General features: G+C 34.6%; 1 protein-coding gene and 1 pseudogene across 1 annotated transcript in view; both read left to right on the top strand.

Moving 5' to 3' along the window:
* The window catches only part of ZDHHC15 (zinc finger DHHC-type palmitoyltransferase 15), a 184074-nt gene that overhangs the window by 50008 nt on the left and 107642 nt on the right, over positions 1-26424 (top strand). The window contains exon 2 of the mRNA XM_049644682.1: positions 3036-3062. Coding sequence (XP_049500639.1) covers positions 3036-3062 — 27 coding nt within the window. The remainder of the gene's footprint in view (positions 1-3035; positions 3063-26424) is intronic.
* Positions 17912-20606, top strand: LOC125932315 (nucleosome assembly protein 1-like 1; annotated as a pseudogene).

The raw sequence follows: 26424 nt of genomic DNA, 5'->3' as shown, positions 1-26424 counted from the left end.
GCCATACTTATATCAGACAAACTAGACTTTAAATTAAAAGCTGTAACAAGAGATGAAGAAGGGCATTATATAATAATTACAGGGTCTATCCATCCGGAAGAGCTAACAATTATAAATGTCTATGCGCCGAATACCGGAGCCCCCAAATATATAAAAGAATTACTCATAAACATAAGCAACCTTATTGATAAGAATGTAGTAATTGCAGGGGACTTTAACACCCCACTTACAGAAATGGATAGATCATCTAGACACACGATCAATAAAGAAACAAGGGCCCTGAATGATACATTGGATCAGATGGACTTGACAGATATATTTAGAACTCTGCATCCCAAAGCAACAGAATATACTTTCTTCTCGAATGCACATGGAACATTCTCCAAGATATATCCTTCATTTTTTGAAGGATAGTGTTATTAGTTATATAATTCTTAATTGACAGATCTTTCCCTTTCAACACTTTATTTATTTTTTATGTTTATTCATTTTTGAAAGACATAGACAGAGCACAAGCAGGTGTGGGGTGGAGAGAGAGAGGGACACAGAATCTGAAACAGGCTCCAGGTTCTGAGCTGTCAGCACAGAGCCCAACACGGGGCTTGAACTCATGAGCCACGAGATCATGACCTGAGCCAAAGTCGGATGCTCAACTGACTGAACCACCCAAGCGCCCCTCCTTTCAACACTTTAAATATGGCATCTCACTGCCTTCTGGCCTCCATGGTTTCCAAAGAGAAATAAGCTGTATTTATTTATTTATTTATTTATTTATCTATCTTATTATTTTTGGGTGTGAAATTGCTTATGTTTTCCTGTTTTCAAAATGTTTCTTTGTCTTTGGTTTTGTCAGTTTGATTATGTGTCTCATTGTGGATATCCTTTAATTTCTCCAATGTGGAGTTTGTTCAGATTCTTGCATGTTTAGATTGATGTCTTTTACCAAATTTGAGGAGTTTTCCAGTTATCATTTCTTCAAATATTCTTTTGCTCCCCCTTTCTCTGAAACTCCCATTATGCAGATAGTAAATTTGATGGTGTCCTACAAGTCTATCAGACTTTGTTCATTTTTCTTTCATTTCTTTTTCATTTTTCTCTTCATATTGGATAATTTAAATCAACCTGTTTTCATGTTCACTGATTCTTTCTCCTGCTGCTTAAATCTAATGTTGGGTCCCTCTAGTAAAGTTTTGATTTTATGATTGTCGTTTTCATCTCCAGTATCTTATTTGGTTCTTTCTTTAATTTTTATCTCTTCATTTATACAGATACTCTATTTTTATTCTTCTGATCTCTTTTAGTTCTTTATACATTGTTTTTCTCTTAGATCATAATTAAAATAGTGAATTTAAAGTCTTTGTCTACCAAGTCAATGCCTAGTCTTCCTGGACAGTTTCTATTAATTCCCTTTACCTATTAGTAAGCTATACTATTTTGTTTATTTGCATGCCCTATAAATTTTGTTTTTGAAAATATACATTTAGAATATCATAAAATAGAAATCTAGAAATTAGATTCTCTATCTCCCTAGGGTTTGTTTTTGCTGCCTGTTGTGAGTTCATTTTGTTTGCTTCTGTAGTGATTTTTTTATATTAAAGAATTTATTCTTTTTTACATGTGATCTTTGAAGTCTCTGTTTCCTAAATTTGTAGTCAGTTGGTTATATAAATTTTTCATGAGTGCCCTGGATTCAGAAATGGAAAAGAAGAAAAAATATACTCTTATCAATCTTTCTTACCCAGGATTTTTTAACTGGAAAGGAACGAAAAAGAGTAGCCATGTAGGCAGGTGTATTATGAAAATAGGACATTATCTGGTCAGATTTTTTAGCACAAATAAAGTAGAACAGTTTTAACGTTCATTCAAATGATTATTGGAAAGATAAAATTTTAAGACTCAACAAAAATAGATGTAGAAATGAAGAGAAAGAGAAGTATGACTGATGAATGACCTGAGGAAATAGCCCTACAATACAAGTCTCATTCTCTGTTTGGATTTTTCCCCATTTTTCTGACCTTAAGTGTTTATCATTGTATATGAAAACCATCTTAATTCAATACCTTCTCAAGATTGAAAAACATGCTTTATAGCTTCACTTTGCCTTAACATCTAGTATAATTGCACACAGATATTGTTGGTGACTAAAAAGCGGTAGGCCTCACTTTCTTCAAATGACATTCTGGCAAAAATTATGTATATATTATGTAAAACAGCAAATAGTGATTGGGGAAAGTAGGCACAAAAGCCTTGAAGCCTGGAATCTAGTCCCAGCTCTACCATTAACTTGCTCTGATACCTTGGGCAAATCATTGATACTACTCTAGTCCATTTTTCCCAGTGTAAAATGAAACCAATAAACCAGAGAATTGCTAAAGTTTCTTTCTGTTCTGATATTCTATGAAATCATAGTTCAAATATAATAATAAGAAGTAATTTTGTTATGTACTTGCCTTGTGCTAGATACTATGCTAAACAGAAGTTACATTCATTAACTCATTTAAATATTGAGTAACCTTGTGAGGTAGGTAATGTTAGGGAAGTTAGGGAACCTGCCTGAAGTCACAAAATAGTGCAACTGGGTTTTTAACCCAGGCAGTCTGATTTCATACCTGGCATGTAACCTACACACTAAATTAACTCTAAATACACAAGGGATACTTGGTATTTAAAGATGTTCTCCAGTGAATAGTCTGAGAAAATGAATAATCAATCATCTTCTAATTGATTGGCTTTTTAGCTCTTACTACCATGTTATAGCTCAAGAGTTTCTATTTAGTGGGACATAAAAAATTTATATTACATCTGTATTTGTTGAATGAGTAGAAATTCGTACTTACTCAGGTTTAAGATGAAGAAACATAGTAAAGGATGGAATTTGATCATCCTTATCATCCCTTATCTTAGCAGGTTGATTGTTTCCTAATGTATTAATTCCATTGAATAAACTGCTCAAAAATAGTGGTATGGACAAATGGATTAGAAAAATTATATTTTTAGATATCACTAATTTTGACCTTTCCCTTTCTTTTTTACAGTGACTGTTTTGAGCCCAGCAGAGAAAGGTAAGATAGCATTTTAAATTGCATTGGTCAGAATTGTATCTCTCTAAGAGTGAAATACATAAAAGCCTAGAAATTGGGCAACTTTCCCAGGAATACTGAATTGAGTGGAAAGTTTGGGATGGCAGTTTTCAGGAAGCATACACAGAGCATACCCAGAGATATATCAGAACATATTTTTAGTGGCCCCTATGGCTGTAGGACAGAAATTGGAAGTTATCAGGATTTATGATAGAGAGGACCTAGGCCCTTTCTTGCTTCATCACGGTTGTCCTAGGTACTTTGCCTTCCTGTGCAATTCATTCCTCCTTCAAGATATGGAGTAAGGGCACCACAAAGAAATATAAAGGGATAGGTTCTTCACCATCGGAGGTCCAATATATTTACTATATTCTTCTCCACTCTTCACCCCCATCCAGCTTGATCTACAATTTATACTACCACAGTAAAAAGATTGAGGAATTTTCCATTAAAAAATGTGTAAGCTAAGTATGAGCCTTAACAAACATTTAGCTTTACATTATTTTCTCAGGCTTTACCATAAGTATTTAGCCACTTTATATAGGCACTTTTAATTCTCACTTCATGGGATTAGCTGTTATAATTCATTAATTACATAATATTTATATTATACTTTTTAAAAATAAAGTTTATTTATTTATTTTGAGAGAAAGAGAGAGAGAGTTTGAGTGGAGGAGGGGGGCAGAGGGGGAGAGAGAGAGAGAGAGTCCTATTCATGTTCCACACTCAGCACAGAACTTGACATGGGGCCTGATCTCACAAACTGTGAGATCATGACCTAAGTCAAAATCAAGAGTTGGAGGCTTAACCAACTGAGCCACCCAGGTACCCCTATATTACGCTTTTTATTCATTCATTTTTAATGATTTTTTACCTTAATTCCAGTATATTAACATAGAGTGTTATATTACTTTCAGATGTACAATATAATGATTCACAATTCTGTGCATTACTCAGTGCTCATCATGATAAGTTTAGTGTTTAATCCCCATCACCCATTTCACTCACCTCTGAACTAACTACCCTCTGGTAACCACCAGTTTGTTTTGTATAGTTAAGAGCCTGTTCCTTGGTTTGTCTCTCTTCATCTTCTTTTTTTCCTGTGCTCATTTATTTTGTTTCTCAAATTCCACATATGAGTGAAATCATACGGTATTTATCTTTCTCTGATCAACTTATTTCACGTAGCATTATACATTCTGCCTCCATTCCTTTGTTGCAAATGGCCAGATTTCATTTTTTTCTCTGGCTGAGTGCTATTCAATTGTATATATATACCACATCTTGTTTATCCATTCATCTGTCACGAACACTATGGCTGCTTTCAGTTTTGGCTATTGTAAATAATGCTGCAAGAAAAATATGAATGCATGTATCCCTGTCAATTAGTGTTTTTGTGTCTTTTGGGTAAGTACCCAGTAGTGTGATTACTGCATCATAGAGTAGTTCTGTTTTTAAAATTTTGAGGAAATTCCACAGTATTTTCTGCAATGGCTGAACCAGTTTACATTCCCACCAACAGTGTAAGAGTTCCCTTTTCTCCACACCCTCACCAACACTTGTTGTTTCTTGTGTTTTTGGTGTTAACCATTCTGATAGGTGTGAGTTTTGATTTGCATTTCCCTGATGATAAGTGATGATGAGCATCTTCCCATGTGTCTTTGACCATTGAATGTCTTCACTAGAGAAATGTCTGTTTATGACTTCTGCCCATTTTTTTAATTGGATTATTTGTTTTAAGCGTGTTGAGTTGTATAAATTCTTTATGTATTTTGGATACTAACCCATTATTGGGTATGTCATTTGCAAATATCTTCTCCTATTCCGTAGATTGCCTTTTATCTTTGTTGATTGTTTCCTTCACTATGCAGAAACATTTTATTTTGGTGTAGTCCCAATACTTTATTTTTGCTTTTATTTCCTTTGTATTAGGAGACATATCTAGAAAGATGTTGCTACGGCTGATGACAAGGATATTGCTGCCTTTGCTCTCTTCTAGGATATTTATGCTATTAGGTCTCACATCTATGTCTTTAATCCATTTTGAGTTTATTTTTGTTTATGGTGTAATAAAGTGGTCCAGTTTCATTCTGTTTCACATAGCTAACCAGTTTTCCTAACACCATTTGTTGAAGAGATGGTCTTTTTCCCATCAGATATTGTTTCCTGCTTTGTCGAATATTAATTGACCATATTATTGTGGGTTTAACTCCTGGATTTTCTATTAGGTTCCATTGATGTATGTGTCTATTTTTGTGCCAGTACCATACTGTTCTAATCACTATAGCTTTGTAGTATAATCTCAAGTCTGGAATTGTGATACCTCCAGTTTTGTTTTTCTTCTTCAAAATTGCTTTTGCTATTTGGGTTCTTTTGTGATTCCATACAAATTTTAGGATTCTTTGTTCTAGCTCTGTGAAAATTGCTATTGGTATTTTGAAAGGGATTCCATTAAATGTGGAGTTTGCTTGGGATAGTATAGAAATTTTAACAGTATTTGTTTTTCCAATCCCTGAACATGGAATGTCTTGCCATTTCTTTATGTCCTCTTCAATTTCTTTCATCAGAGTTTTCTAATTTTCAGAGTATGGTTTATTTTCACCTCTTTGGTTACATTTATTCCTAAGTATCTTCTTATTTGGGGGGCAATCTTAATTGGCATTGTCTTCTTAATTTCTGTTTCTGCTGCTTCATTATTGCTCTGTAGAAATGTAAAAGGTTTCTGTACACTGATTTTGCATTCTGTAACTTTACTGAATTCAGTTTTTGGTGGTGTTTGGGGGGTTTTCTATATAGAGTATCATGTCATCTACAAATAGGGAAAGTTTTACTTCTTCCTTGCCAGTTTAGATGTCTTTTAATTTTTCGTTGTTGTTGTTTAATTGCTGTGGCTAGTACATCCAGTACTATGTTGAATACAAGTGGTGAGAGTGCATATCCTTGTCTTGTTTGTGACCTTAAGGGAAAAGCTCTGTTTTTATCCATTGAGGATGATATCAGCTGTGGGTTTGTCATATATGACCTATATGATGTTGAGATATGTTCCCTCTAAACCCACTTTGAGTGTGTTTATCATGAATGGATGTGGTACTTCATCAAATGCTTTTTCTACATCTATTGAAATGATCATATGGTCTTATCCTTTATCTTATTGATGTGATATGTCACATTTATTGATTTGTGAATATTCAATCATCTTGCATCCCAGGAATAAATCCCACTTGATCATAGAGAATGATATTTTTTAATGTATTGATGAGTTGGGTTTGCTAATATTAATATTTTGTTGAGAATTTTTGCACCTGTATCCATCAGGGATATTGGCCTGTTCTCTTTTTTAGTGGTGTCTTTATCTGGTTTTGGTATCAGGATAATTCTGGCCTCATAGAATTCATCAAATGAATTTTGAAGTTTTCCTTCCTTTTCTACTTTTTGGAATAGTTTAAGAATAGGTATTAATTCTTCTTTTATTTTTTTAAAAGTTTTTATTTAAATTCCAGTTAGTTAATGTATCATGTAACACTAGTTTCGGGTGTACAATGTAGTGATTCAGCACTTTTATACCACACATGATGCTCATCACAACTGCACTCCTTAATCCTCATCACTTATGTAACCCATCCCCACCCAACTCCCTTCTGTAAACCATCAGTTTGCTGTCTATAGTTAAGTCTGTTTCTTTTTTTGCCTCTCTCTCTTTTTTAGTTTTGCTCATTTGTTTTATTTCTTAAATTCCACATATGAGTGAAATCCTATGGTATTTGTCTTTCTCTAATTTCACATAGTATAATACTCTTTAGCTCCATTCATGTCATTGCAGATGGCAATATTTCATTCTTTTTCATGGATGAGAATATTACATTGTATGTATATACCACGTTTTCTTTATCCATTCATCAGACAATGGATACTTGGGCTGTTTCCATAATTTGGCTATTGTAGATAATGCTGCTACAAATATTGGGGTGCATGTATCCCTTTGAATTAGTATTTTTGTATTTGTTTCATCCTGCCTTGTTGACTGAGGAGACCAAGGCACTAAAAGGCTGAGTTTTGCTCAAGGTCACACAGGTAATAAATAATAAAGCCAGGATTTTAACCCTGGTAGTTTGGCACCAGCATCCTTACTCTTTTTTTTAAGTTTTTATTTAAATTTCACTTAGTTCACATAGAGTGTATTAGTTTCAGATGTACAATATAGTGATTCAACACTTTCATACCATACCAGTGACCATCACAGCAAGTGCACTCCTTAATTCCCATCACGTGTGTAACCTATACTATAGAGTCTGTTTCTTGCTTTGCCTCTCCCTCTCTGTTTTTTTTCTTTACCTATGCTTGTTTGTTTTGTTTCTTAATTTCCACATGAGTGAAATCATAAGGTGTTTGTCTTTTTCTGACTGACTTATTTTGTTTAGCATAATACACTCTAGCTCCATCCACATTGTTACAAATGGCAAGATTTCATTCTTTTCAATGGCTGATAATGTTCTAGTGTGTGTGTGTGTGTGTGTGTGTGTGTGTGTGTGTGTGTACACACCACACCACATCTTCTGTATCCATTAATCAGTCGATGGATATTTGGACTCTTTCCATAGCTTGCCTATTGTTGATAATGCTGCTATAAACACTAGGGTGCATGTGTCCCTTTGAAGCAGTATTTTTATATCCTTTGGGTAAATACCTAGTAGTGCAATTGCTGGATCATAGGGTACTTCTACTTTTAACTTTTTGAGGATCCTCCATACTGTTTTCCAGAGTGAATTCCACATCTTTTTTAACCATTCACCAGCCACTGGGCACTTTGACTGTTTCAATAATTTGGCTATTGTTGATAATGCTGCTATAAATATCAGGGTGCATGTAAGCCTTTGAATTAGTACTTTTGTATTCTTTGATTAAATATCTAGTAGTGCAATTGCTGGATTGTAGAGTAGTTCTATTTTTAACCTTTTGAGGAAACTCCATTCTGTTTTCTAGAGTGGCTGTACCAGTTTGCATTTTCACCAACAGGGCAAGAGGGTTCCCCTTACTCTACATCCTGGCTAACACCTGTTATTTGTTGTGTTGTTGATTTCAGCCATTCTGACAGATGTGAGGTGATATCTCATATTAGTTTTGATTTGCATTACCCTGATGGTCAGTAGTGTAGAGCATCTTTTCATATGTCTATTGGCCCTCTAGATGTCTTCCTTGAAAAAATATGTATTCATGTCTTCTTCCCATTTTCTAATTGGATTATTCATTTTGGGGGTGTTGAGTTTTATAAGTTCTTTATAGATTTTGGATACTAACCCCTTGTCATGTATGCCATTTGCAACGATATTTTCCCATTCCATAGGTTGCCTGCTAGTTTTGGTGATTGTCTCCATTTTGCAGAAGATTTTTATTTTGTTGTAGTCCCAATAGTTTATTTTTGCTTTGGTTTCCCTTGCCTCAGAACACATATCTAGAATGAAGTTGCTATGGCCAATGTCAAACAGGTTATAGCCTGTGTTCTCCTCTAGGCTTCTTATGGTTTCAGATCTCACATTTAGGTCTTTAATCCATTTTGAATTATTTTTGTGTTTGGTATAAGAAAGTGTTCCAATTTCATTCTTTTGAATATTGCTGTCTAATTTCCCCAACACCCTTTGTTAAAGAGACTGTCTTTTTCACATTGAATATCCTTTCCTGATTTGTTGATTAATTGGCCATATAGTTGTGGATTCATTTCTGGGTTGTCTATTTTGTTCCATTGATATATGTGTCTATTTTTGTGCCAGTACCATACTGTTTTAATCACTGCAGCTTTGTAACATAAGGCCAGACTTCTGATGCCTCCAGCTTTGCTTTTCCTTTTCAAGTTTGCTTTAGCTATTTGTGGTCTTTTGTGATTCCATACAAATTTCAAGATTATTTTTTCTAGGTCTGTGAAAAAAATTCTGGTGGGTTTTGATAGGCATTGCATTAAATGTGTAGATTACTTTGGATAGTATAGATATTTTAACAATATTTGTTTTTCCAATTCATCCTCATAGAATATCTTTCCATATCTTTGTATCCTCTTCAATTTCTTTCATCTGTGTTTTGTAGTTTTCTGAGTATAGGTCTCTTATCTCTTTGGTTAGGTTTATTCCTAGTTATCTTCTTATTTTGGATGCAATTATAATTGAGATTGTTATCTTAATTTCTCTTTCTGCTGCTTCCTTATTGGTGTATAGAAATGTAATGGATTTCTCAATGTTGATTTTATATTCTGTGATTACTGAACTCATGTGTCAGGTCTAGCAGTTTTGGGTGGAGTCTTTTGGGTTTTCTACATAGAGTATCATGTCATTTACAAATAGTGAAAGTTTTACTTCTTTCTTATCAATTTGGTTGCCTTTTATCTCATTTTGTTTTTTAATTGTTATGGCTAAGCCTTCCAGTACTGTTAAATAACAGTGTGAGAGTGGACATCCCTGCCTTTTTCCTGACTGTAGAGAAAAATCTCTTAGTTTTTCCTCATTATGCATGATACAAGTTGTAGGTTTTTCTTATATCGCCTTTATGATGTTCAAGGATATTTTTTCTAAAACTACTTTGTTGAAAGTTTTTATCATGAATGGATGTTGTACTTTATCAACTGCATTACCTTGATACCAAAATCAGCTAAGGACTCCACTAAAAAGGAGTACTAGAGGCCAATATTCCTGTTGAACATGAATGCATAATTCTTCAGTGAAATACTAGCAAACCGAATCCAACAATATATTTTTTAAAATGATTCACCACAATCAAGTGGGATTTATTCCTGGGTTGCAAGTGTGGTTCATCATTCGCAAATCAATCAATATAATATACTACATTAATAAAAAGAATGAAAATCATATGATCATTTCAATAGAAGCAGAAAAAGCATTTGACAAAGTACAACATCCATTCATATTATCACTCATTTAAGAGAGGTGTTGGCTATAGAGGCAACAGAGCAGAGTGGTGGGAAGACAATAGAACATAGTAGTTAAAAGTCTGGGTTCTGGAACTATCCTCTCTAAATTCCAATCCTGGCACCAGCACTTCCTACTAAATTATTCAAACTTCTGTTGCCCACTTTATTTACATGTGGAATAAAATACTACCTATTTCATAGAGTTATTGTGAGAATTTAATGAGATAGTGCATGCAAAATACTTAGAACAGTGGTAAAAAAAAAAGCCATACTTTTCTCAGCAGATATTTGCTACTATTGTTATAGCCTTAGAGCAAGTCTTGAGTTGCCTCTTATTTTCATGTATGGTTCTTTAAGTCAGAGATCATTCATATATATATATATATATATATATATATATATATATATATAATGAACATTTTCTTTTTTCAAATTTTTATTTAAATTCTAGTTAGTTAACATATAGTGTAATATTGGTTTTAGGAGTAGAATTTAGTGTTTCATCAGTTACATATAACATTCAGTGCTTAACACAACAAGTGCCCTCCTTAATACCCATCACTCATTTAGCCCATCCCCTTCCCACCTCCCCTCCATCAACCCTCAACCCTTGTTCTCTATAGTTAAGAGTCTTGTATGGTTTTATTTTTTCTCTTTTCCCCCCTTCCTCTACATTCATCTGTTTTGTTTCTTAAATTTCACACACGAGTGAAATCTATGGTATTTGTCTTTATCTGACTGAGGTTATTTTGCTTTGCATTATAACCTCTAGCTGCATCTATGTTGTTGCTGCAAATGGTAAGATTTCATTCTTTTTTGTGGCTGAGTAATATTCCATTATATATGTATGTGTATATATATGTGTGTGTGTATGTGTATATATATATATATATATATATATATATATATATACCACCTCTTTATCCATTCATCAGTCGATGGATATTTGGGCTGTTTCTATAATTTAGCTATTGTAGATAATGCTGCTATGAACATCTGGGTACATGTCTCCCTTTGAGTTAATATTTTGGTATCCTCTGTGTAAATACCTAGTAGTACATTTGCTGGGTCATAGGGTAGTTCTAGTTTTAACTTTTTTGAGGAACCTCTATACTGTTTTCCAGAGTGGCTGTACCAGTTTGCATTCCACCAACAGTTTAAGAGGGATCCCCTTTATCTGCTTCCTCACCAACATCTGTTGATTCTTGTGTTGTTAATTTTAGCCAATAAAGATAGTTTTCCATAATATGCTTTGAAGACATGTTGGAAGAGGGATTAACTTATGCTCTGTCATAATAATAATAATAATTATTATTATTAATATATTAATTTTATTAATATAAAATATTAATAAAATTATTATTATTATTACAAACTACCATTTATTATTCACTTACTATGTTAAGTATTATATATACATTAAGTCCTTTAGTACTTACAGCAATACAGTGATGTAGACACTCTTAAATCTATTTTATTGTGTAATAAACTAAAATCTAGAAAATTTAAATTATCCCGGGTCATCCAGCTAGTAATTGGGAGTATTCAAACCCATCACTATCTGAATTCAAAGTTCAGACTCTTAAGTAAACCTGCATTTGTCTTTTAGTTTTCCATCTACAACTCCCTTATTTGCTTAGTTGAGCTCCTTAATGAGAAACATGATGCTCAATTGCTCTTTTATTTAGTGTCCAAAGTACTATATCTTCATTTTTTGTGTGTTATCAGTGAACTCAACCACACTAGTGTAGGGTGTCATTTGAGTGTAAGCTCAACTCAGCCCAGAGCCTTCCTAGTATCATTAATCCAGTTACCAGGATTTGAGCTCTTTAGATTATGTCACCACAATGTATGATTCTTTTCCTTTTATACCTTTTTGACCAATCCTCCCTCACACTTCCCCTCTGGTAACCGTCAATTTGTTTTCTATAGTTAAGAGTCTGTTTCTTGGTTTGTCTCTCCTTCTTCTTTTCAGATATTTGTTCCTGCTTTGTTGAAGATTAATTGACCATATAATGTGGGTTTATTTTTGGGCTTTCTATTCTATTCATCTGTGTGTCTATTTTTGTGCCAGTACCATACTGTTTTGATTGCTACAGCTTTGTAATATAACTTGAAGTATGGGATTGTGATACCTCCAGTTTTGTTTTCCTTTTTCAAGATTACTTTGTCTATTTGGGGTCTTCTGTTGTCACAGTGTATGATTTTTGTTTATTTCAGGTTTTTATTTAAATTCCAGTTAACATACAGTGTAATATGTATGTGCAATATAGTGATTCACCACTTACAAAACAACAAGTATCCTTCTTAATATCTATCACCCATTTAACCCATATCCTTGCCCTCCTCCCCTCCAGCAACCCTGTTTTTTCTCTATAGTTAATAAACTATTTTATGGTTTGCCTCTCTCTCTTTTTTCCCCTATGCTCATCTGTTTTGTTTCCTTTTTAAAAAGTCTTTAATGTTTATTTATTTTTGAGAGATAGAGACAGAGTGTGAGAGGGGGATGGGCAGAGAGAGGGAGACACAGAATATGAAGCAGGTTCCAGGCTCTAAGCTGTCAGCACAGAGCCTGACCCGGGGCTCAAATTCATGAACTACAAGATCATGTCCTGAGCCAAAGTCGGATGCCTAACCAACTGAGCCACCCAGGTGCCCTAATCTGTTTTGTTTCTTAAGTTCCACATATGAGTGAAATAATAAGGTATTTTTATTTCTCTGATTTTTTTTCACTTAACATAATATGCTCTAGCTCCATCCACATAGTTGCAAATGGCAAGATTCCATTCTTTTTGATGGCTAAATTTAGATTTGACTGTAGCCAGAAGAAAGTTAGACTTGGAAAGAACTTCTAAACTCTAGGACAGGTTACAAGGAGACACTATGAAATTTATTTTTCAGAAAGTATTAGACACTCAAGTATCTGGCATGAATCAGTGAGCCTTGCCTAGACTCTGACCAAGAGGCCTAATGAATATCTATGGTCCCTTCTAACCCTGTGAATCTGTTTCAATTTATACTGCACTATTAAAGTAGAATACAATACAGCATATGACTACCAGTAGGAACATTATTTGGCATTGGCAAAGAAAATATTACTGGCAAATAAATGAAGACCTCAAATCACATAGCCTTTTGTTCAGCCTCCACATCTTAAGAAAACCATATTCAAACATACAGCAAAAGTGTTTCCATTTCTTGTCTAGTTAATGGTTCCTTTGCTGCACTGAAGAGCTCCCTCCAAAATTTATGACCATCCAAAACCAATAAATGTGATTTTATTTAAAAATATCATCCTTGCAGATTTAATCTAAATCAAGATGAGACCATACAGCATTAGGATTGGCCCTACGACTGGTGTCCTTATAAGAAAAGGGATATTTATATACACAGATACACATAGAGAGAAGATAGCCATGTCAAGACAAAGGCAGAAATTGGAGGTATGTTGTCACAATCCAGAGAACACCAACTATTGCGAAGAATCACCAGAAGTTAGGATGAGGCAAGGAATGATTCTCCCCTGGAAGAATTCATATTCAGAGGGAATATGACCTTGTTCTAGTCTCCAGAACTATGAGAGAATAAATTTATTTAAGCCACCCAGTTTGTGATAATTTTTCATGACATAGCCAGGGAATTAATACAGTTTCTGATAAATTCCAATCTCCAATTCAATAAGAGCATTGTAACAGCAGCAAATAAGCACAGACTTTGGTGTTAGATGTACCCAGGATCAAATCTTGACTTTGCCATTCAATATATAATATATGACCTTTGGGAACTTAACCTCACTAAGTTTCAATTTCTTCATCTGTAAAATTGTTCTAAAAGTAACTGTCTTCTTCTTTTTTGAGAGAGAGAGAGAGAGAGAGAGAATCCAAGGAGGGGCAAAGAGAGGGGGAGAGAGAGAGAGAGAGAGAGAGAGAGAGAGAGAGAGAGAGAGAGAAGCAGGGCTCACCCAAAACAGGGCTAGTGTTCACCCAAAGCGGGACTCGAGATCACCTAAAGTGGGGCTGATGCTCACCCAAAGCGGGGCTAGAGCTCTCCCAAAGTGGGGCTTGTGCTCACCCGATGTGGGACTCAAACTCACAAACTGTGAGATCATGACCTCAGCCAAAGTCAGGTGCTTAATGACTGAGCCACCCAGGCTCCCAAAAGTAATTGTCTTACATGGTGTGTAGAGCACTAAAATAAGATGATGTATATAAGTCTCTTGGCATAGTGCCTGATATATAGTAAGTACAAAATAAATAGTAGTAGATACTATTATTGTTATTGTTATTAACATTGGGAAGGACCTAAAAGATCTTTCTTCTAAGAAGCATAATATATTCTAGGCCGATAATTCCTACCTTTATAAATATATTGTAAAAAGCCCTGCACTCATATTTTGTAAGTAGAACAACTGAGATCAAAAGAAGTAACATATGTTGACCTAATCAGATTGTTTCTAGTGTACAGAAAGAACTAAAGCCCAGATCAATGACAGTCCAGAATATTATTTACTATATAATCCTTGATTATACAGGACTCACTACTTATTTTTTAAGACATGAGTGCATATCTTTTTCAATAGATCATACTAGAAACAAGGCCCATAATAATAATTTTGCTTTAATAAGACTGTGTTTCTTAGATTATCTTTTCAGCATCATAGTATCTGTATTTTGAAAATCTTGATGTGAGGATCTGAGATGTGCTCAATTTAAGAAATTTAGTAGGATCCAAGGATAGGTGAGGATAGGGAATGAATTTAGGAATGAGATCAGGCACAATCTGTCAGAAAATCCACATATAATCAAAAGTAACATATTTACCATAGTTGCTTATCTTGGAAAATGTCCATTAATTGTTTTAAGCAAAAGTTTCACTCATCCTTTGAGAATTCATTTGCATAGTAGCTTGCATATTAAATTCTCTGGTTTTCCCTTTTAAAGTTAAAGATACTTGTAGTTATTTACTTTTTTAGAAATAGATGTAATTCCTAAATACTTGAACTTCTGTGGGCTGAATTTTGTCCTCCTGACATTTATATGTTGAAATCCCAACCCCCACTACCTCAGACTGTGAATGTATTTAGAGATAGGTTTTTTAAAGAGGTAATTACCTTCAAATGAGGTCAGTAGGGTGAGCCCTAATCATTATGACTTGTGTCCTTATAAAAAGAGGATATTAGGACACAGACACACAATTCTAAAGACCATGTGAGGACACAGGAAGATGGCCATCTACAAACCAAGAAAAAAAGCTTCAGAAGAAACCAACCCTGCCAATTCCTTAATGTTGGACTTCTAGCCTCCAAAATTGTGAGAAAGTAAATTTCTGTTGTTTAAGCCATTCAGTCTGTAGACTTTGTTATCATAGCCCTAACAAGTTAATATAAGAACTTATTTATAAGGTTTCCATTTGAAAACCCAGAGCATGGAAGTATGTGCTTCGTGTCTACTTCTTAATTATATGAATTTTGATTTATTGGTCATATATTAGACACCAGGAAAGTAAGAGGGCACTGAGAGGGAAATGCTTGGGCCACAGTATGATCTTTTATCCTTACTTTCATACTGCACAGGAAATCCTTAATTAGGTTTTGAGCAGTTATTTTAGTGCTCTTAATAATAGCCTATTTTATACTCATTATTGTAAAATTACTATGTAATGTGGGTTTGGGGACCAAATGAAGCCCTCTTTAGAGGTTAACCCCCTTCTAAAAGAATGTTATGTTAATTGCAGTATAATTATAACTTTAGTTATTATATTAAGAATGATTAATAATATAACTAGCATTAATAATTTTGTTACAAAAATGCTTACTGAATATTTAAACAATATAAAAATATATAAAATAAAAAATTTAAGTCCTCCTCATACTGCCTCCTACCCATCACTATTTATAGATAACTACCATATTGACTTTGATTTGTATCATCGATCTTTTTCTGTTTTTACATACAAACATATGAGTACAGATGTGTATATTTGTATAGACTTCTATTTTTTTAACTGGATTATACTGTGCATTATTATTCTATGACCTACTTTTCTCACTTAATAATATAGATTTCTTTCTATGTTAACATATAACAATGTATTTCATTTTTTAATCTCAGGATATGCAATAGTATACATATACTATGATTTATTTAATGTTTCCCCAGTGATAAAGTTAAAAAATAAAATTTTATTGTTTTTCTCGATTATGAGTAATAGAACCTCACAAAATGTAAACAATATAGAAATGTATAAAGTAGAAAGTATGAGTTCTTTGTAATTATTGCAGAGGTTAAGGTTAGGGCAAGATTCAGTGGTGTATCATCTCAAATCTAAAGACACATACAGGGGTGCCTGGGTATCTGAGTTGGTTAAGCTTCTGACTCTTGGTTTCAGCTCCGGGCACGATCTCATGGTTCATGAGTTCAAGCACTGCATTGGACTCTATGCTGACAGTGGGGAGCCTCCTTGGGATCCTCTTCCTCTCTCTGCCCATCCCCTGCTTGCTCTCTCTCTCCCTCTCTCTCTCTCTCTTAAAGTAAATAAATAAACTTACAAAAGTAAGAACACAAACAAACTTAAGTGAGGAAATAGAAAAACACTTACCATTCAATTGGAAGTGAAAAACAACCAGGATAGCAATACTTGCATCATGCAAAATAGACTTTAAAACAAAGACTATAACAAAATACAAAGAAGAGTATTACATAATGATAAAGGCGACAATCCAGTAAGAGGATATAACAATTATAAATATTTACACACTCAACATTGGAGCACCTAAATACATAAAGAAAATATTAACATACATAAGGAGAGAAATTGATGGCAATATAATCGTAGGAGACTTTAACACCACACTTACATCAATAGATAGATCATTCAAGCAGAAAATCAATACAGAAACTGAGCTCTTGAATAACACATTAGATCAGATGGATATAACAGATATATACAGAACATTCCATCCAAAAACAACAGAATATACATTATTTCAAGTGCACATGGAACATTTTCCAGAATAGATCACATGTTAGGCCAAAAAACAGGTCTCAATAAATTTAAGAAAATTGAAATCACACCATACACCTTTTCCAACCACCATAGTATATAACTAGAAATCAATCACAGGGAAAAAAACTCGAAAAAAACCCACAAATACATGAAGGCTAACCAAAATGGTACTAAGCAACCAATGGATTTATGAAGAAATCAAAGAAAATGACACAAAAATATGGAAACAGATAAAAATGAAAACACAATAGCCGAAAATCTTTGGGACACAGTGAAAACAATTATAAAGAGTAAAATGTATAGTAATACAGGCCTATCTCATGAAACAAGAAAAAGCTGAAATAAACAATCTAACCATATACCTAAAGGAAGTAGTAAAAGGAGAACACGCAAAGCTAGTAAAATGAAGGAAATAAAGATTAGAGCAGAAATAAATGAAATAGAGAAAAAAAAACAATAGAAAAGATTTACAAAATCAAGAGCTGGTTCTTTGAAAAGATAAACCAAATTAGTAAACCCTTAGCCAGACTCACCAGTTGTTACAAAGGATTACAAAAGAATACTATGAAAGATTATATGCCAACAAATTGGACAATCTAGAAGAAATGAATAAATTCCTAAAAACATACAATCTTCCAAAACTAAATTATAAAGAAACAAAATCTCAACAGATCAATTACTAGTAAAAAATTGAATTGGTAATCAAAAACTACCCAAAATTAAAAGTACAGGATCAGATGGATTCACAGGTAAATTCTACCAAACATTTAAAGAAGAATTAATATCTATTCTCCTCAAACTTTTCCAAAAAATAGAAGAGGAAGGAAAGTTTGCAAATACATTCTATGAGATCAGCATTACCCTGATACCAAAAGCAGACAGATACCACAAACAGAGAAAACTGTAGGCCAATATGCTTGACAAACAGAGATGTAAAAATCCTCAACAAAATATTATCAAACTGCATTCAACAATACATTAACAGATCATTCACTACAATCAAGTGGGATTTATTCTGGGGATGTAAGAATGGTTCAATATTTGCAAATCAATCAATGTGATATACTGCATCAACAAAACAAAGGATATAAATCATATGATCTCAATAGATGCAGAAAAAGCATTTGACAAAAATCAAACATCTGTTCATGATAAAAAGTCTCAACAAAGTGAATCTAGAGGGAACATACCTCAACATTGTAAAGGCTATGTATGAAATACCCACAGCTAACATCATACTCAATGGTGAAAAATTGAGTGCTTTTTCTCTAAAAGCAGGAACAAGACAAAGATGTCCAGTCTTGCAACTTTTATTCCACACAGTACTGGAAGTCCTAGCCACAGCAATCTGGCAAGAAAAAGAAATAAGAAGCATCCATATTGGTAAATGGTCACTATTTACAGCTGACATAATACAATATATAGAAAACCCAAAAAAAACTCCACCAAAAACTACCAGAAATAATAAATGAACTCAGTGAAGTTGCAGGACAAAAAAATTAATACCAAGAAATTGATAGCATGTTTATTCACTAATAACAAAGTAGCAGAGAAATAAAGAAAATAATTCCATTTACAATCGCACACACACACACACACACACACACACACACACTAAAAAAATTTAACCAAGGAGGTGAAAGACTTGTACTCTGAAAACTATAAAATATTGATGACTTTTTTAGGATTATCTGCTTGTGGAACAACCTCCTGCTCCTCCCTCTGCCACCCTGAGTCACTGCCTGGCCAGCTCCAGCCAATTGGCTCCCCATTCTCACCACCAATATTTGGAGTTCTTACTTCAACACAGCAGAAATTGACAACTTGCCTAGGGTAGTTAAAAGACGAGTGAATGTTCTCAAAAACCTTCAAGTTAAATGTGCACAGATAGAAACCAAATTCCATGAGGAAGTTCATGATCTTGAAAGATACTATGCTGTTCTCTATCAGCCTCTATTTGATAACTGATTTGAGATCATTAATGCAATTTATGAACCTATAGAAGAAGAATTTGAATGGAAACCACATGAGGAGGATGAAATTTCTGAGGAGCTGAAAGAAAAAGCCAAGATTAAAGATGAGGAAAAGGTTGAAGAAAAAGAAGACCCCAAGGGAATTCCTGAATTCTGGTTGATTGTTTTTAAGAATGTTGACTTGCTCAGTGATATGGCTCAGGAGCATGTTGAACCTGTTCTAAAGCACTTGAAAGATAGTAAAGTGAAGTTCTCAGATGCTGACCAGCAGATGAGTTTTGTCTTAGAATTTCACTTTGAACCCAATGAATATTTCAAAAATAAAGTGTTGACAAGATATAGAGGATGAGGTCAGAAGCGGATGATTCTGATCCCTTTTCTTTTGATAGACCAGAAATTATGGGTTGTACAGGATGCCAGATTGGAAAAAAAGGAAAGAATATCACTTTGAAAACCATTAAGAAGCAGCAGAAACACAGGGACGTGGGATAGTTCGTATTGTGACCAAAACAGTTTCAAATGACTCTTTCTTTAATTTTTTTTGCCCCTCTTGAAGTTCTGAAGAGTGGAGATCTGGATGCTGCTGCTGAAGCTATCCTTGCTGCAGACTGAAATTGGTCACTTTTTACATGAGCATATAATCCCAAGATCAGTGTTATACTTTACTAAGGAAGCTCTTGAAGATGATGATGATGATGATTTTGATGAAGAAGCAGATGAGGAAGGGGAAGAAGGAGATAAGGAAAATTATCCAGACTATGACTTGAAAAAAAAAAGATCAAAACCCAGCAGAGTGCAGGCAGCAGTGAAGCAGGATATATGTGGCCTTAAGGATAACCTGCACTGTAATAGCCTAAACACAACTATTATTTACTTACAGCCTTATGGTTTTGTATTTTCTTGGAAGAATCAGTAATTTTTTAAAGGAAAGGAACTAAAAATTTTAAGGACCAATTTGTTCTACTTAACATTTTAACTATAGTTTTTCTGTCAGATCTATTGATTGCACAATTTCTTTCACGCATGTTCATTCATTAGTACATGATTTGATTCTTCTGGAGTAATTTTTATCACATAACAAAGATTTTAGAGTACAGCTATAAAAGTTACAGAACTGGTAAAAGAAAGAGTTTTATTTATTGTTTTGCTAATGATTTCCCCTAAAGAACCAAAGTATTTTTTTCAGCGGTAGTTGAATTGGGTTTAAGTTTGCTTGCACTAGGTGGGCCTTTCATTACTCTGTTATACAAAGTATTTGCCTAAGACAAATCATTACTTAAAAAACAAAAACAAAATTTGTCAAGACAAATATATGGTTAAGAATCTCAATTAAGACCACAACTGATAACTTAGATTATAAATGGATTTTTGTATTTTAAGTGAAATAGTAAGAAACCTAGAAAGGAAATGATAATAAAGAAACCTAACTTGGGGTGCCTGGGTGGCTCAGTCGTTTGAACATCTGACTTCAGCTCAGGTCATGATCTCAGAGTTTGTGAGTTTGAGCCCCGTGTTGGCTCTGTGCTGTCAGCTCAGAGCCTGGAGCCTACTTTGGATTTTGTGTCTCCTTCTCTCTCTGCCCCTCCACCATTCACGCTCTGTCTCTCTCTCTCTCTCTCTCTCTCTCTCTCTCTCTCTCTCTTTCTCTCTCTCAAAAATAAACATTAAAAAAAAAAAGAAAAACTCATAGTGTGGTTATTGGTTACTACTGGGAGTTGAAGAAAGCCTATTTTCAGAGGTTAAGCCTCATTTTTTATTTAATCAAAGTTAGTTAACATATATTGTAATAATGGTGTCAAGAGTAGAATTTAGTGATTCGTCACTTACATATAACACCCAGTGCTCATCCCAACAGGTGCCCTCCTTAATACCAATCCCCCATTTAGATCATCCCCTGACTCAACAATCCTCCAACAGCCCTCAGTTTGTTTTCTGCATTTAAGAGTCTGTTATGGTTTGCCACCCACTCTGTTTTGATTTTATTTTTACTTCCCTTCCCCTATGTTCATCTGTTTTCTTTCTTAAATTCCCCATATAAGTGAACTCATATGATATTTATCTTTCTCTGACTGACTTTATTTCATTTAGCATAATACATTCTAGTTCCATCCACATTGTTGCAAGTGGCAAAATTTAATTCTTTTTTATTGCTGAGTAATATTCCATCGTGTATATATACCACATATTCTTCATCCATTCATCAGTTAATGTACATTTAGGCTCTTTCCATAAATTGGCTACCATTGATAGTGCTATTATAAACATTGGGGTGCATGTGTCCCTTCGAATCAGCATTTTTTAATCTTTGGATAAATACCTAGTAGTGTAATTGTTGGGCCCTAGGGTAGCTCTATATGTAATTTTTTGAGGAACCTCCATAATGTTTTCCAGAGTGACTGAACCAGTTTGTATTCCCACTAGCAGTGCAAAAGGGCTCCTCTTCCTCTGCATCTTCGCCAATATCTGTTGTTTCCTGACTTAATTTTAGCCATTCTGACAAATGTGAGGTGGTATCTCATTGGGGTTTTGATTTGTATTTCCCTGATGATAAGTGATGTTGAGCATCTTTTCATGTGTCTGTTGGCTATCTGGATGTCTTCTTTGTAAAAGTGTATGCTCATGCCTTCTGCCCATTTCTTCACTGGATTATTTGTTTTGGGGTTTTATGTTTGATAAGATCTTTATAGATTTTAGATACTAACCCTTTATCAGATATGTCATTTGCAAATATCTTCTCCCATTCCATCAATTGCCTTTGATTTTGTTGACTCTTTCCTTCACTGTGCAGAAGTTGTTTTTTCTTGCTGAGGTCCAAATAGTACACTTTTGCTTTTGTTTCCCTTGCCCCTGGAGACATGTCCAGTAAGAAGTTCTATAGCCGAGGTCAAAGAGGTTGTTGCCTGTTTTCTCCTCTAGGATTTTGATGGTTTTCAGTCTCAAATTTAGGTCTTTCATCCATTTTAAGTTTGATTTTTGTGTATGGTGTAAAAAGTGGTTCAGGTCCATTATTCTGCATGTTGCTGTCCAGTTTTACCAACACCATTTGCTAAGGAGACTATCTTTTTTGCCATTGGATATTCTTTCCTGTTTTGTCAAAGATTAGTTGGCCATATATTTGTGAGTCCATTTCTGGGTTCTCTCTTCTTTTCCATTGATCTATGTATCTCTTTTTGTGCAAGAGCCATACTGTCTTGATGATTACAACTTTGTAATACAGCTTGAAGTCCAGAATTATGTTGCCTCCAGCATTGGTTTTCTTTTTCTTTTTCTTTTTCATTTATTTTAATTTAATTTTCTTTAATTTACATCCAAATTAGTTAGCATATAGTGCAACAATGATTTCAGGAGTAGATTCCTTAATGCCCCTTACACATTTAGCCCATCCCCCCTCCCACAACCCTTCTGGTAACTCTCTGTTCTCCATTTTTAAGAGTTTCTTATCTTTTGTCCCACTCCCTGTTTTTATATTATTTTTTCTTCCCTTCCCTTGTGTTCATCAGCTCTGTGTCTTAAAGTCCTCAAATGAGTGAAGTCATATGATATTTGTCTTTCTCTGACTAATTTCGCTTAGCATAATACCCTCTAGTTCCATCCACGTAGTTGCAAATGACAAGATTTCATTCTTTTAATTGCTGAGTAATACTCCATTGAATAAATATATACCACATCCTCTTTACCATTCATCCAACAATGAACATTGGGTCCTTTCCATAATTTGGCTATTGTTGATAGTGCTGCTATAAACATTGGGGTGCATGTGTCCCTTCGAAATAGCATACCTGTATCCCTTGGATAAGTACCTAGTAGTGCCATAGTTGGGTCGTAGGGTAGTTCTATTTTTAATTTTTTGAGGAACCTCCATATTGTTTTCCAGAGTGTCTGCACCAGCCTGCATTCCCACCAGCAGTGCAAAAGAGATCCTCTCTCCGCATCCTCGCCTACATCTGTTCTTGCCTGAGTTGTTAATGTTAATCACTGTAACAGGTGTGAGGTGGTATCTCTTTGTTGTTTTGATATGTATTTCCCCAATGATGAGTGATGGTGAGCATTTTTTCATGTTCACCATCTGGATGTCTTCTTTGGAGAAGTGTCGATTCGTGTCTTTTGCCCATTTCTTTACTGGATTATTTGTTTTTTGGGTGTTGAGTTTGATAAGTTCTTTATAGATTTTGGATACTAACCCTTTCTATGATATGTCATTTACAAATATCTTCTCCCATTCTGTCGGTTGCCTTTTAGTTTTGCTGATTGTTTCCTTCGCTGTGCAGAAGCTTTTTATTTTGATGAGGTCCCAATAGTTCATGTTTGCTTTTGTTTCCCTTGCCTCTGGAGATGTGTTGAGTAAGTACTTTCTGTGGACAAGATAAAAGAGTTTTTTTGTCTGCTTTCTCCTCAAGGATTTTAGTGGCTTCCTCTCTTACATTTAGGTCTTTCACCAATTTTGGATTTATTTTTGTGTATGGTCTAAGAAAGGGGTCCAGGTTTAGTCTTCTGCATGTCGCTGTCCAGTTTTCCCAGCATCACTTGCTGAAGAGACTGTCTTTAACCCATTGGATATCCTTTTCTGATTTGTCAAAGATTAGTAGGCCATATGTTTGTGGGTCCATTTCTGGGTTCTCTATTCTGTTCCATTGACTGTCTGTTTTTGTGCCAGTACCATACTGTCTTGATGATTACGGCTTTGTAGTATCGCTTGAAGTCTGGGATTGTGATGCCTCCTGCTTTGGTTTTCTTTTTCAAGATTTCTTTGGCTATTCGGGGTCTTTTCTGGTTCCATACAAATTTTAGGATTATTTGTTCTCACTCTGTGAAGAATGCTGGTGTTACTTTGATAGGGATTGCTTGAATATGTAGATTGCTTTGAGTAGTATTGCCATTTTAACAATATTTGTTCTTCCTATCCAGGAGCATGGAATCTTTTTGCATTTTTTTTGTGTCTTCAATTTCTTTCATGAGCTTTCTATAGTTTTCAGTGTATAGATTTTTCACCTCTAGGCTTATTCCTACATATTTTATGGTTTTTTGTGCAACTGTAAATGGGATTGATTCCTTTATTTCTGTTTCTGTTGCTTCATTGTTGGTGTATAGGACTGCAAACAATTTCTGTGCGTTGATTTTATATCCTGTGAAATTGCTGAAAACATGGATCAGTTTTAGCAGTTTTTTTGGGTGGAATATTTTGGGTTTTCCATATAGACTATCATAACATCTGAGAAGAGTGAAAGTTTGACCTCCTCCTGGCCGATTTGGATGCCTTTTATTTCTTTGTGTTCTCTGAATGCAGAGGCTAAGACTTCCAATACTATGTTGAATGAATAACAGTGGCGAGAGAATTCCCCTGGAAAGCCATCTGGCCCTGGACTCTTGTGTTTTGGGAGATTTTTGATTGCCAATTCTATTTCTTTACTGGATATGGGTCTGTTCAAATTTTGTATTTCTTCCTGTTTTAGTTTTGGTAGTGTATATGTTTCTAGAAATTTGTCCGTTTCCTTCAGTTGCCTATTTTATTGGCATACAATTGCTCATAATATTCTTTTATTAATGTGTTTTTTTTCCTGCTGTGTTGGTTGTGATCTCTCCTGTTTCATTCTTTATTTATTTGGGTCCTTTTCTTTTTCTTATTGATCAAAATTGCTAGTGGTTTATCAACTTTGTTAATTCTTTCAGAAAACCAGCTGTTTTCATTGATCTGTTCTATTGTTTTTTTGGTTTGGATAGCATTTATTTCTGTTCTAATCATTATTACTTCCTGTCTTCTGCTGATTTGGGGGGTTATTTGCTGTTCTTTTTCCAGGTCTTTAAGGTATAAGGTTAGGTTGTGTATCTGAGACTTTTCTTCCTTCTTTAGGAAGGCCTGTATTGCTATATATGTACCTCTTATGACCACCTTTGATGCATCCCAGAGGTTTTGGGTTATTGTGTTATCATTTTCATTGGTTTCCATGTACTTTTTAATTTCCTCTTTAACTTCCTGGTTAGCAGATTAATTCTTTAGTAGGATGTATTTTAGAGTCCAAGTATTTGTTACCTTTCCAAATGTTTTCTTGTGGTTGATTTCAAATTTCATAGCATTGTGGTCCAAAAATATGCACAATATGATCTCAATGTTTTTGTACTTGGTGAGGGCTGATTTGTGTCCCGGTGTGGTCTATTTTGGAGAACATTCCATGTGCACTGGAGAAGAAGGTATATTCCGCTGCTTTAGGATGAACTATATATCTGCTAAGTCCATCTGGTCCAGTGTGTCATTCAAAGACATTGTTTCCTTGTTGATTTTCTGATTCGATGATCTGTCTGTTGCTGTCAGTGGGGTATTGAAGTCCCTACTATTATGGAATTCTTATCAATGAGTTTATGTTTGTGATTAATTGACTTATATATTTGGGTGTCTCCACATTTGGAGCATAAACGTTTATAATTGTTAGGTCTTCTTGGTGGATAGACCCCTTAATTATTATATAATGCCCTTCTTCATCTCTTGATACAGTCTTTATTTTAAAGTCTAGATTGTCTGATATAAGTGTGGTTACTCCAGCTTTCTTTTGTTGATCATTAGCATGATAGATGGTTCTCCATCCCCTTACTTACAATCTGAAGGTGTCTTTAGGTCTAAAGTGGGTGTCTTTTAAACACCATACCCATGGATTTTGTTTTCCTATCCATTCTGTTACCCTGTGTCTTTTGATTAGAGCATTTAGTCCATTGGTTTTTAGAGTGAGCACTGAAAGATTTGAATTTATTCCCATTATGTTGTTTGTAGAGTTGGAGTTTCTGCTGGTGTTTTCTGGTCCTTTCTAGTCTTTGTTTCTTTTGGTCTTTATTTGTTTCTTTTTTCAACTTTTCTCTCAGAGAGTCCCCTTTAAAATTTCTTGCAGGGCTAGTTTAGTGTTCATGAACTCCTTTAATGTTTGTTTGTCTGGGAAACTTTTAATCTCTCCTTCTATTTTGAATGACAGCCTTGCTGGAGAAAGAACTTGTGGCTTCATATTTTTCTGATTCAGCACATTGAATCTATCCTATTACTCATTTCTGGCCTGCCAAGTTTCTGCGGATAGATCTGCTGCAAACCTGATCTGTCTTCCTTATAAGTTAAGGACTTTTTTTTTCCTTTGCTGCTTTCATGATTCTTTCCTTGCCTGAGTGTTTTGTGAATTTGACTATGATATGTGTTGTTGATGGTCAGTTTTTGTTGAATCTGCTGGAGACCTCTGTGCTCCTGGATGTCTGTGTCTTTCCCCAGGTTAGGCAACTTTTCTGCTATGATTTGCTCATATAACCCTTCTTCCCCTATTTCTCTCTCTTCCTCTTCTGGGACCCCTATGATTCTGATGTTATTCCTTTTTAATGAGTCACTGATTTCTCTAATTCTTAAATCGTGGTCTTTTGCCTTAGTGTCACTCTTTTTATCTGCTTCATTGTTCTCCATAAGTTTGTCCTCTATATTGCTGATTCG

Source organism: Panthera uncia, chromosome X, assembly GCF_023721935.1.
Source record: "Panthera uncia isolate 11264 chromosome X, Puncia_PCG_1.0, whole genome shotgun sequence".
Lineage (NCBI taxonomy): Eukaryota > Metazoa > Chordata > Mammalia > Carnivora > Felidae > Panthera > Panthera uncia.
This window is presented reverse-complemented; position numbering and strand designations above follow the sequence as displayed.